Raw genomic sequence first — 14,234 nt, forward strand, 5'->3', positions numbered from 1 at the left:
GAATGGAATATTATTATGCAAATTCAGAAAATGTGAAATATTGAACCAGCTTATTGTGAAGACATCATAACTTGGGTAACTGATTAGTAATGTAAAGCAGTATTGTCTTGGTCATACAATCAAACCAACGGAAATTAGTATGTTGAATTGCATAAATAAATTATACAGATTGCAGATTTCATTTTATCATAGGTACAGATAACATTGGGTTAGATAAATTAGGGTAAGGGTATATTATAAACTCTGACATGGAAGTATAATGAATGTGGATTAGTGATCATGCTTGCAGTAGTTATGGTGATATTAATTGATTCCTTTATCCAGAAGAATGGAAGTGAAGAAAGACCTAAGAAATCTGATGGATGGGCAGATTCAATAAACCTACATTAAGGAGTGATCGGAAAGAGCAGTATTTCCCTTTGAAAAGTGGAATGGAACAAATTAGTAGCAGATAGGAATTTTAATAAAGGAAGGAAGGATGATAGAATCAGTGAAGGATGATGAATTTATTCAGCTTTTTTGTTCTGTAAATTGCCACATTTATTGCCTTTCTTTTCCTTTGGACAGCTGTGAAACTATCTCTGTCAATAGGGTTTGGTTGACTTAGTGGGGTTGTGTTTGCAGTTTGATCCTGTAAGAAATGAAGTGAGTTCTAAGCTTGCTGAGGTTTGGGGCCCACTACCATGTTACGGAGGAAGACGTGTTATTCACAGAAGTGACCAGGGGCGGTAATATAGGATGCAGCTTACTCTCCTTGTTAGTGTGGAGGGCACCTATCAAAAGGTGAGCTTGATGTTAAGAAGGAGAGTGCACCGTATTATGTTGCGTGTGCAGCCCCCTGGCAGCCAAAAAGTTTAGCTGCCCTGGGAGCAAGGCAATCATCTGACATACAGAGCTTCTTTAAAGATCCCCTTGCAGGCGGGTGCAGTGGGGGACTGCACCCCTTTCTCCCCTCTAGAGGGCAGGGGGCGCACTGATAATGCACCACATTATAGGTGGCGCACTGTCAGTGTTCCTCCTGACAGCTTCTTTGCCTTTGCGCACATATCTATAATACGGCATAGAGGCAATGGGATTCCCTAATTTGCATGGAGCCAGTCCCCCAAGAAAACGAGGGAACACCCTCTAGTGATAGCGCTGTCTCTATATGTGCTCCAGCACTATTTGGATTACAGAAAGGGTAGCAGAAGTGTCAGCTGACTTTTCTGGAATACCAAAGTGCCCCCGGGGTGCGCAAAGCGGGCGCACACACCCGTTTCATGCCAGGAGACTTTGCATAATACGCCCATAGGTGCTGAATTAAAACCTTAAAAAGGCATGGCCTTTAAAAGCTCAGTTGGTTTGTTAGTTAAGAGCTGAAGTTAATCAAACTATCTGAATACAGAACTTTTAATTTTTTACTCTTACACTTTATTCTTCAGTTAATTTTACACATTTGCATGAGAAACCATTCAGTCATAAAGATTCCTGTTGTGTGACATTTTTATTTTTTCATCGCTTGTTTTTTTTTTTAATGTACAAAGCGCCACCAGGGAGCTTGACCAGAGCAGCCAACATGGCAGAAGCAAACACTTACTGTTGATATTTTAGCATGGTAGAAATCAATCAAGTCCTGGGGCTCTTCAGGCACTTCATTCTCTTTGTGACTCTGAATCTCCTTCTTCACAAATTCTTCCACAAAGGCATTGCTCTTGAAGACATCCTGATGAGGTCCTGGAAGATGCCGCATCAGCCAGGGGAACGCATCAAACAGCTGGAGTGAAAGATATTGCATTGATTAAGGAGAATGTCCTTTCTGATCTGATTTAATAAAAATATTGTAGGAACTTAGCAGGATACTCCCTGAATGTTCTGGTTTGACACAATCTGAATCAAATACAGATGTATTCTGGATTATCGGTAGACAATCATGAATCTTCACACTCTTATTTATGTGAGTAGGTGTGTGGGAAAAGTGTTTGATTGTATGCTTGCCTAAGAAAAAATGAAATTAGAAACTGCATTGTCAGAACATTTAGAACATAAGAAATAGTATGTAAGAACTAGGCAAGAGAACTTTGATTAAACTCAATCTATACAAGTTCTGATTCTTCTGTGTAATCTCGAAGGAAAGCCTTGCTGTTTGTGTCAAGCTGTTATGGTTGAGCTCAGATTCCCTACAGTTACTAGCGTTTATTTCTAGGTGCCATATTCTAACTGTGTTAGAACCCAGCCACAGCTCACATCACTTTTGAGGCTTCTCTCCCACACCTTCAAAGTTCCCTTGTCCATCAACCCTCCTTACTCTACCTCTTATTCAAATGAACCCTGCTCACCCATTCTTCGAAATCCTTTTGTGCCCACCACCCACAGACGGGTCCCACAACAACAACATATCTTTGCTACTATTGTCCAAAAGCATTTCCTACATCTTGTTGCTTTGAAAGTGGACTTGTCTCTGAGGCAGTTTCCAGAACTCTAGTGAAAAATGTATGGATCCAAAAGCAAGTGACAAAACATCCAAGTACTTAGTGACTTAGAATCAGTCCTGAGGCCGACATGCTAAATGAGAAATACAGAATGTGGAAAAAGTGCAGGGCACTAAAAAATTTAATCTTAATAAAAATTTGATGATGTAAGAGTTCAGAAGTGATGGAGAAAAACTATAGCACATGTCAGAAGGGCAACTAAACAGAGTCAATGTGAATTCAATTTCAATGGTGATCTGTCCTTTACCCTAAACCTACATATGAAATTCAGAAACACATCATACTATAGTGTTCGCTCACTGTCCTGTGTCTAGTCTTAATGTATGATACAAGCTTTGTTGCCACCTCTAAAATATTTTAAAGTGCTTTGAAGAGGATTAGTGGTGGAAAAATGCGAAACATAAAAGCACCTATGTGAATTCCATACATAAGACTGTAATAGAGAATTGTGCTGAAATTATCCCTGATCATGAGATCATTAATATGATGTCAGCTACTGTGGGATTTTTCTATCTCTGAGAACATCAGCCTCTCTGACTAGTGTAAACTGCCCTCTCTGTGAGTATAAACTAAACCAGTCAATATTTCGGAAAGGTGTTGGTGTGAAATTGTGTAAGATTGAGAAAATGTCATCTCATCTTTTGACTGTTGTATTCATCTCTTTCTCTTAAAATGTATATTTTATCCCAATTTCTCATCTAACTTTTATTTTTATTCTTTATCTCTCTATTTTCTCTGTCTTTGGTGGTGTGCTCACTCTCTTTTACTTTATCTATCATTGTCTTCATCCTTCATTTTGGTCTTGCACATTTTAATCTCACTGAATGTGATGTCAATGTACGCCTGAGCGTACATTGACATCACATTCAGTGTCAGCAATGTCAGTACCAGTAAAAATGATGTATGCTATGACAAATGTACGCATTATAATGAGAATGTGGGTAAATATGATATCAATGACCGCCATGTTCTATGTACAAGTCATATCATTGCTGGCAAATTCACCACAGATGACCTCCTCATCAACCCCAAGTCAGAGATATGTGGTGAGACAGGCCCTGCGACCCAAACCCAAGCCTACTGATCAATAGGTCACAGATGGGGTTACACTTAGCCTGAAGACAAATGCGCAAACAGGGTACACCCTGACTGATCCCACAGATAGGCAGTTACACCACAAACAGGTCCAAGGAGATTGACCCCAGTAAAACACGTTTGGCCAAAAGCGTGCATTCCCAAAATACAACAAAGTTAGATGCCACATGTAGTTAGGAACACTTACCCAACCAGAACACGGCATTCACACAGCTCCCTATGACGGCTATCTGGACAGATACACACTGGCCCACTCCAGCTATCCATGAGGCCGAGAACCACCTGTGCCCCTATTATCAGATGGTTGTATTTATGGTTCATGATTAGGCCTGGATCTACATGCTTTACAAGAATGTGTAACTATTCAATTGTACCTAAGGAACTGTATATTACCGGCCAAAACGTCTGTACATTGAGACTGTGGTCAGACACTACTCAGTTGATGCTCTTCCGGCTTCTGCGTTTAATTAAACCAACCTGTTCCTATTTTTCCAAACGCCTTGTCTTTTCAATTTGCCAAGGTAAATTCATATCCGAGCAACACACATGTAATATTAATATTAGAGCTGGTATACCCCATTGGGGTAGCTATGTGCTCTACAAACTTTAATAATAATAATAATAATGATGTTCTATCGTCTACTGCTGCAGGTTTTATTCTACGCCTGTGCTTTCATGGTTTAGCATACTGTCTCTCTGTTTTTTTTCTTACCCGATCCCCTCCATTTTCCATTTCGTTTGCACATTCCTCTCCTTCTCCTTTTCCCTTTTAAGTTCCCTTACTCCTTTACCTAATTTCTCATTTTGATAAATCTGTTTCTCTCTACATGGGCATTTATCTTCTTCCTAATTTTCTCTCTCTATCTGTAACAGAAAGCTTGCATCTATGATTCATCAACTTTTCTTTCACAAGCTAACTTATAATCTGTCTCAGGTCACACATTGAAGTTTTCATGCACAGGTTGCTTCCTCTGATTAACCACTCACCTACAGTATGAAGTCATCTTAAAACTCACCCTGCCCCATGAGCTGACTAGTTTGCTAGCAATTACATCATTTGTTTCAATGAGCTGATGGAATTCTTTATCGTCTCTGGAGAAGCGGTGTCCAAAAACCACTGCAGATATCACATTAGTGACAGAATGGACGATCGCAGGAGTTGGATCCAGGCTTTTCCCTGCAACAACAAAAAGAAGAATTATAACCCACTCAAGTAAGGTATAATATACGAGAGCTGTGGGGCCCACACCTGATCATACCTGAAAAACTGAGAAAAACAACAGTGGACTGGAATGCTTTTCAGAGTAATTTAAGAGGTTATTTCAAGAATTCGATCCACTCCCCTTTTTTCTGAATATTTAGCTATCAGCGTTATTCTCATGTTCTCTCAGGTGCAAGGACAACCTACTAATGGGTTGAGAGATTTCCAAGTGTCCGGCACAAACCAAGACATTGATTACTCTTTTTGCAATGGAAAGTTTGTTTCCGAAGCCTCCTTGACTTTGGAAGTAGTTTGCTTTGATCACTTAAGGTCTGCCTCAAAGGATGTAGTCTGATGCTAGAGTTTAGATCCGGTACAAAACAGATGCAGCTGAAATAAAGATTGTAAGAAAACAGGCGTTTTTTTGCAGATGCCCCCCCCCCCTTTTGCCCCAGTTAGACCACCAGATGTTTTTTTTCGACTCTGAAAGTGCCCGGGAGCCTGCTTACCAGGCCCCAGTACCAGAGCACATTCCCCTAAACTGATATCTGTCAATTGGTAACCTCAATTGGCAAAGGACTTTAACCTGCTTATGAGTCCCTAATATATGGTACCAATGGTGCCGAGGGCATGGGTTTTAAAAGGGGCGCCAGTTCTACAACACAGTTTGTGCCACCCTGAGTAATCCAAGTAAACTACTGACAGCAGGCCTGCAAATGCAGACTGCCGGAGCAGTGCAGACTGCTTGAACTCACCATTTGTCGCAAAGTCAATGCACTATTTTTAATATATGCCAGTCTCCCCTAAGGAAGGCCTCCTAAAGTCCAAGAGGCAGGGTGCATTATATTAAAGATGTGGGCATGTAAGTGCATGCTTATGTGTCCCTATAGTGGCCTTTACTATTAAAGGAAACTATAAGTGAAAGACGATCAATAGGATAACATGGGCTGGCACCTGGGCAAACCTGATGTTGGCAGCTCCATTATGGTACTGCCAAATATGTCATGTTTTGTATCAAACAACATGCCTCCTCCTCACCCCTAACATGAATCTCATGTTGAGGACGATGTGGCATACACCATGGTGGCTACCTTAGCCTGGTTGACCCAGCCTTTCCTGTGAGTTAGCTGCCAGCCGGCGCTTGCTGCAGCCACAACTGGAATCTGACCCCCTGCCAGGAGATCACACCTCCCTCCCTGATAGGCAGGCTAGTGAAGTGGCATTTCAAGGCAGTGAGCTGCAAAGGCTGCACCACCTGTGATATGCATCCAAGCTTCGTTCCAAAGGAGAAAGTAGCCCTCCACCCGTCCACAGGTAAATGTGCACTGGGGGAGGCAGGAAAATTAGATAATCAGGGGCTGTACATCTAGAAGGCAAGTCACACCTCTAGGGTGAGATACCTGGTCTTTACAGCTGAGGAAAACTACTGTCATTTTTAAAAGTGGTAGAATAGTAGTTTTGGTGTAGAAGAGATGACCTACACCCCGGATGTGGTCACTTCAGGGGTGGAATAGCCACTGGGGCTAGTAGCCCAATGGCCACCTGCACCCACACCCAAAAGGACAAAGAAGAGACTGAGTCTGCGACAATAGGACTTGCACATTCTAAAAGAGGAACAGTACACCTGTGGCAACACTCTTGGAACTGCACAATCGTGACTCATCATTGGCTAAAGATCAGTTTCCCCAGACAGAGGGATCCCCGTGAAAGCCAGAAGCAACCTCAGACTTCCTTGGACTAGTAACACTAGTTGCCTGCAACCGCAGGTAAAAACAATGTGCTAGAACCAAAGAATCGATAGCCATTGGGTCCTCCGAGGGATCGTCCAGGAGTAGATGGTCCAGTCCATTGTGGGAATCGAAGTCCTGCCCTTCACAAAGTTTCAGGCAGCTACCATGTTCCCCAGACCTCCACAATCATGTTAACTTTCTACTGGGCTTACCTCTGCCAAGACTTAGTGGTCGTCAGCCCGGCAACCACCCCCTTTACTTGAAGCTGCACCTCAAGGCGACTCCGCAAAACCTTCATCCGACGTCAACAGTGACTTCATCGTCAACATTTTGCACCCTGTCCGCCTCCAGCACTGTGCAAGCTGTAAAACCCAATTCAGCACCGAGGACTGCCAGGACAACTTAAACCCAGGCTTTCTCGAGCCAGGTAAAATGGAGCTTACTGTAATGGATTGGTCCTGGGACCAGCAACACCTTTACTCTCCTTGGGACTCACGCAACTCGACCTGCAAGTGACCGATTGTCAACAGTGGTTTTCACCATTGATTCCAATGATAAGGTTGCACTATATTATTTTGCACTGATTTTATATTGCTTCTAAAATGTATAACTGTGATTATATGTATCTGATAAAGTTCATTTTGGTGTCTAAATTAAGATCAAATCAGCTTTATTTTGATAAATGTGTTTTGGATTTCTTTCAAGTCATTTCAATTATTGATCCTCCATGTTGGTACTCTGAAATGCTTAAAACATGTTCCTCTAGTAAAGACTGACTGCTCTTTGCCACTCTACCAGAAATGAGGTAAGGGTATATTATTTTAAATCCAACTATTTGGGGTTTGTGAGAGTATTGCATGGTAAAGCCTAACTTGAATCACAACATAATACTCCAGTGTCCCACAAAGATGAATGTCCAGGGTTCCTTTTATGTATCAAAGAAAAAACATTTGTATCACCATGTATATATATGTATGTATGTATGTATGTATGTATGTATCTATGTATCTATCTATCTATCTATCTATCTATCTATCTATCTATCTATCTATCTATCTATATATATATATATATATATATATACATATATATTTATATATATATCTGTGCAATAAGAATACCAACCAAACAATTAAAAGCAATTCAAGCAAAAAATAATGCACAGAAATACAGCTTGAGCACTGAGCACAGAAGTTACAAACGCTATATACTATTCTCGGTTACTAAGTGTTCGTGTAAACAAAAGAAAACCATGCCCTACTTGCCAAATAAAATAACTATGTTCATAGTCTGTAACCAATGATGAACAGCCAACATCACAATACAACTACCACAGGGATCAGGCTGCAATCCTTCTAGTTCTTTCCTACCTGGATTATGTCATTAAACTCAACTGTCATATCTGGAAGACATGAGGATGCACAGTAAACATGTTTGTGCCACAGGACACATAGTGGCCATTTGTTAGGCATCTGTTTTTGGCAGTTTTTGGTAGGGTGGTAGATATGGCTAGTTAGGTCACTGGCTTAAGGGTCACTAGTTATTTCAGTTGGGACGCCTGACAGCACCATATTAAGATCCTGGTGAAAAAATAATTCCACATGAAACAGGCAGGCATTAGTGTTGATAGGACAGTTTAAGAAGCTGACTGATCAAAGCGAAAGGCATACTGTTCTACTGAAATTAACGGCCATGCAGGACGCTTGGTACCTGATTCCTAATGTGAAATCCACATGTAGAGCTCTTCACAAATGTTGCTTTTAGCATATGCAAATGTGGTGATCTCTGCCCAGAAGGTATGCACTAACTTTAGTGCTAAAATATCGCGCTAGATGCTGATTTTGCATTTTACATATTTTTATATATTTATATAGGAATTTGGTGTAATTCGCAGAAGCTAATGACACCCCTACTTAAGACTTCCCACAAGGGCATACCTTGGACTATCAGTCCATCAATCGTTCTCCGAGAGGTAGAAACAACACAATTTTGATAATAATTATCAGTTCTTTTTCTCCAAGAATGTCCATAAATCTTGATCATGATTTTCATAACTTCATAAAAAAACAATTGTTAAAAAAACAAGCAGCAAATACATTTTGTGACAACAGTTCTTCAGTGCGACAGACGCAATCGTCCAGGTCAAATGTTACAACGAAAACTTTAATTAAGGTCACAGTCATCTAAAGTAGTACAATATGTTTTTAGTGGGAATAACAAGATATCTTCACGAGTTCAATTCTACAGAATATTCATAGCCAAGGTAAGGGCATACAAAAGAATATTATTTCCAGCTCAGTTGTGCGAATGTTATGAAACACAAAATGATGAAGGCTGAATTTGGGCCCACCTAAATTATCAATGGGAAGCTGATTTAGAATGTTGCTGGAAGAATTTCTGTGCCACTCTGATGATGAGGAAGCTGCCATGAATTGAGTTAATAGACCTAGCTGTGCATATTTCACCAGCATAGATTCAGCCTCCATCTTAGGAAGAAGGCATATCTGGCTGGTATGAAACTGCTGCCAGTGTAAGAAGCTTGAACTTCCTCTATCTGATGTGGATACTGGATATATGTCCGTAAAGTGATGTCCAGTTGTGAGTGCCCACATAGCTTATATATTTACCAAGCCTGGGGTGTTTTTCAACTTGTATGGGAGACAATACCATTTTTTGGTATCTCTTCTATGGCAGTCTTCCAAGAGTCTAACTTTAGCAAACATTGGGGAGAGGAGTTGGCCTAACGGCTAGGGTGGTCGACCTCGAATCTGGGGAACCAGGTTCGAGTCTCGGCAATGACGCTGAACATCCTGTGATTCTGGGCAAATCATTTAATCTCCCCGAGCCTAACATTTATAAATTTGCCCTCATGTCATGCAACTGGAGCTATGTAAAGCACTCTGATACCCGATTCAGGTCAAGTTCGCGCTATATAAAACTCTGTCAAATAATATTTTTTTTTTAAATGGTGCAAAGGCCGCTTTTGGGGGAGGTAGCAAATTCCTGTGACTGCTGCTAAGACTGTCACCTTGTAGAGAGCTTTAAATTGAGAGGCTGAGCTGATGGAACAATTAAACTCCAGAGGTCCATGGGAGTGCCCAGGTTCAAGCTGACACTTCCTTAGACAATAAGCACACAATAAGGAATGTCCCATAAGCAAATAATATTTCAATTTCCCCATATCAAAGTTAGGCTTTGGGGTCCTCTGGAATCTGCTGTTTATTTTCTCCAGATTCTTCAATTTGTCAACATTCCTTGTATCTTTCCATCACTGCTTACATCAAGTACCTGTTGTCACGTTTGGATTAAGAGCATCTATGTTTCAGGTTGACCACGGAAGACCATTGTTTACAATGGTTCTTGATTAATGCAATAGCCTACAAGGTATTATAGCTGCTTGTCAGATGGTGTTGGAGAGGACTCGTACAAGAAGTTGGTGTGGCAGCAGAGAAGAGTGAAAATCACTGGCCGGAGGCTAAAAGTTGTATGACTTACAGTGCATGCTTTTACCACACATGCCTCTTCTACACATTTTTACAATGCATTCATTTACCTAGCATCTGCCTTTACCACACATGCTCTTACCACGCAGGTTGGTATAAAGAAGCCAAGTGAAAAAAAAATATATATATATATATATATATATATATATCCAACATCAAGTTGCCTGCTGTAAGGAAACCCATCACAGGTAAGTTCAGTTTCAGCCGTCATTTATTAACTGGAGGACATACAGTGTTCAAGCAAACGGCAGTGTCTCGCATAAATGAAATGTCCTGCCCAACGCGTTTCGTGATGCCAATCACTTCATCAAGGGCTGCAGGCATTTTGCGAAGGAGGAATCACAGCTTTAATTATCTCTCCCGCCCTTGTGGGCGTGGCCACTCCCGTGGCTTGCTGGACTTTGGAGTTTTGATCTTATTTCTCCCAGTGGAGCGCTGTGCATCTTACTTCAAATAAAACACTGATAAAATCCCAAGTGGGTTGGTGAATACTGGAGATGCCTGTCATGCCTTTACAGTCCTCCCTAGGCCAAACCTGTTCCTCTTGCCCCAGCGTCGGTTGACACTGAAGCGGAACTGCACGGAGTGCAGCGGGGCATTCCTCGCGGCTCAGGCGGGGCCGCAAACACATCCAACATCAAGTTGCCTGCTGTAGGGAAACCCATCACAGGTAAGTTCAGTTTCAGCCGTCATTTATTAACTGGAGGACATACAGTGTTCAAGAAAACGGCAGTGTCTCGCATAAATGAAATGTCCTGCCCAACGCGTTTCGTGATGCCAATCACTTCATCAAGGGCTGCGGGCATTTTGCGAAGGAGGAATCACAGCTTTAATTATCTCTCCCTTTAATCACAGCAAGTCTTCCAACATAATGCGTTTTGACTTTAACAAGTCTTAATCATATGCAGCAAATGAGAGTGACCATTCATGTGATCTTATTTAAACACAGCTTCGAAAACAGTGAGCAGGGGCGGCCTTAGGCATGTGCAAGCTGTGCACCTGCACAAGGCCACCAAACCCCAGGGGCCACCACGAGGAATCGGATACAATACATATTCGTGGCGGCCCCTGACAGGGATTTGGCGCATGAACAACTGAGGCGTGCTAAATCCAATGTGATGCACGCTGAATGGTTGTTCTTATACTCTTTTCCTTTCTAACCCAGTCTCGTCTTTGTGTGGGGTCGGCCTTGTTTCGGGCTCTTCTGGTAGGTCTTGTGCTTGTTTAGAACTTTTTTTCCAGGAGAATCGAGCTTGTTTTAATAGTCCAGATCTGGCACCTCCGGAGGCTCGCATGGGCGCGCATGCGCAGTGCCCGTGAGTCCTGCAGCGAAGGGGTTACAGAAGCACCACGCATCACTGGCGACAGGAGGGGTGGCAGCACCCGTGCCCGGCGTGCAGCGAGCAGCACCGAGACCGGCCGAGGCCATGTACCGGCGCGCCTAGAGACCCTGGGCATGAAAGGCCGCCTTGCAGAGGATAGCATGCCAGTGTGCAACCTTTGGTGCCAGCTGCGAGGTGAGCAGCCTGAGGGTCAGGGCATGGGGAGGGGGAGTGAGGAGGTCAGCGTGTGCCACTGCAGAGTGAACCCGAGGGAAGGTGAGCCATTGGACGAGGGTGCGGGGAGCCCTGGGGAGGAGGGCAGATCAGGCGTAGGAATGTATCCCAGCCCGTGGGGGTGAGGAGCCGGGCGCGTGGGGAAGGTTGGGTGAGGATGTTATTGTAGATGGTGTGTGCTTTGGGTCTGGGTGGAGGTAAGCCATGTGAGGTGGCGAGCTGGAGGTGTTCTGGTGGTCATGGGAAGGGAGGGCATGATGAATCGTGAGAGAGAGCCTCTCTCTCACGATTCATCTCTGAGAGGGCGCGGGTCGGAGAGGTGGTCACCGTGCGCCATGGGTAGGGAGTGGTACAGATCGGCGCTGTATGTTGAGGGAAGAGTGAGTCAGGAGTGCAGGGGCGGTGTTTACTTGTGGCTGAGGGGAGGCATGGTGACTTTTGGAGGTGTAACTTGGGAGGCACGGTCGTATTAGGGGGAAGAGGAGAGCAGGGTACGAGGTGTTAGACGTAATGTTAAGGATTAATTAAAATTATTACAATTACTTATCAACAATCATGAAAACAGAGTATGAAGCTGATACTTGTGATCTAATGAGTGGATCTGCCTGCACAAATCTTTTAAAACATCGAGTGTTCGAATGTACTTGGCATTTGGTTATGTCTGTTTATATGGTGTTGAGGCAGACATGAAATGCAAGCACCTAAGGATGGACGCCTGGAATAGGATGGCAGTGCCTACCCATGTTAACTCAATCTAATACCCTTTTGCTGAGACCTTGGTAGGAGACTGGCTTCTTGGTCATTTCTTTAATTACATTCCAGTGCTTGTCATGTGACTAGCAGAGAAAACTAGTTTAACTAGTCCTCAGTTTGCAATTGGTGAAGCAGCCTTCTCTGTCCATACTAGGGGCATAGTTACCATTGGTTCAGCAAGTACAGTGGTACTGAGACCCAAAACCCTCAGGAGCCCATTGAACCCTGATAATTGCTATATTTTACTTCCTGAGCAGCAGCCAAAGGGGCCATTTTCCTTGCTTATGCCACGGCCCATGGGGTCGTTGGTACGCTGTGCTAGTGATTCGTACGTCTGCTTGAAAGTTGTCTCCTGACTGGATGTTCCTTGCACATTAATTTTGCTTCAGTGAACCTCTAGTGCCTTTTCATAGCCTTAGGACTCACTGTAATTAATCCTTGTTTAATAGGTGCTCTGAAAGCGAGCAGAACTGGTTGCTGGAATATGGCACTATACAAGAAACCTTAATGAAATATATTGTATTTTGTCTTTTGACAATGTGGTAAAGTGGACGAGTCTTTGGTTACCTGTAGGCTGTCTTCAGGATCAGTTAGTGACGTACTGAGACAGGTCTCTGTGTGCCATGATTTCAAGGTAGCTTACTCTCTTCCTGCTAAGGTCACTTCCCAAATAGATCATGAACTATTCTCCAGGCTCTACTGTTCTCAGTGGACTGAGAAAACAGACCTTGTATGCCAAGTCACATGATCTACCCTATAGTTTTATAACACTCTTCAAATAAACCTTCCATATGTGGCTAGTCCTCACAATGTGTCATACATGTAGTGGGAAGGGTAATTACTATCAATCAGTCAGCGTTTGTAAAGCTCAGCTGCTTCACACATAAGGGTCTCGAGGCGGTGTGGGATTCATGCTGCTGGATCATGCTGCTTGTTGGTTGAACAGCGAGGTCTTGTGGTCCTTCCTGAACTGCTGGAGCGATGGTGAGGCTCTGAGGTGCAGGGGGAGGGTTTTCAGGTCTTCACTGCCAGGTGGGAGAAGTAGCAGCCTCCACTGTTTTATCAGCGGCTGCATTGGGTGGCTGCTAGGGAGATGGTTCTGGAACATATTTTCCTGGTAGGTTGGTGGAAATTCACTTGTTCATTAAGGTATGCTGGTCCTTCATTGTGTAGTCCAGGGAAGACATGGCTTGGCAGTTCGGGCTGGACTGTTCCCATGAGGCACAGGGTCAAGGCTGATTTGCATATGGCCATGTCTGAACTGGGGTGGTGTGGTGAGCAAAAAAACGATGGATTTAGGCCCAGATCTCTGTACTGGGGTGAATGTATGACATTGTTCTGCATTCTGTCCATCAACTGTTGTTTTTGCAAGAAAATAAAAATGACACATCAAAATCTTTCAGCAGCCGCCACTGCTGATTGTCTTCTTTTTTCCCCTACCCACTGCTAGCCTCGCCCGCTGCATTGCAAGCAAAATGAAGAGAATTCGAGTACACAAATCTGGTTATTCGAAACGAAAGAGAAAGGTGGCTCAGCAGGCTTTCGTAGTGTCACAGGAAGGAGCAATCCTGAACTTTATCACCCAAGGGAAACCTAAAGATGGAGAATCCTCTGGCCAGAGTACTGCTGATGCACTAGGTAAAACAGGCGCTGACGACCATAAAGAAGAACAAAAAAATGATGATATCCATGAGCAGAATGATACTCATGAGCAGACCAATGAAAATGAACAAGGTGACTCTGAAATTGATACAAACATGCAGCAATTACCAACTCAGGATGAGGATTATTACAAAAGACCCTCAGACAGAGAAACTGAAACATCATTCATCGGTCCATCAACATCTGGCATTCTGAAGGAGGTTCAGAGTTTACAGACGGATGATGCTGGTATTGAAAAGGAAGCCAAAGAGCAAGACCATGTTACA

The 14,234-nt window shown here is 43.1% G+C and overlaps 1 protein-coding gene across 1 annotated transcript in view; it reads right to left on the bottom strand.

Moving 5' to 3' along the window:
- LOC146786136 (cytochrome P450 2J4-like) overlaps positions 1-14,234 on the bottom strand; it is a 42,775-nt gene that overhangs the window by 12,042 nt on the left and 16,499 nt on the right. Inside the window, exons 4-5 of the mRNA XM_085635639.1 lie at positions 4,580-4,740; positions 1,577-1,753 (exon numbers count right to left, since the gene is read on the bottom strand). Coding sequence (XP_085491765.1) covers positions 1,577-1,753; positions 4,580-4,740 — 338 coding nt within the window. The remainder of the gene's footprint in view (positions 1-1,576; positions 1,754-4,579; positions 4,741-14,234) is intronic.

The sequence above is a fragment of the Triturus cristatus genome, chromosome 11 (genome assembly GCF_964204655.1).
Source record: "Triturus cristatus chromosome 11, aTriCri1.1, whole genome shotgun sequence".
NCBI lineage: Eukaryota > Metazoa > Chordata > Amphibia > Caudata > Salamandridae > Triturus > Triturus cristatus.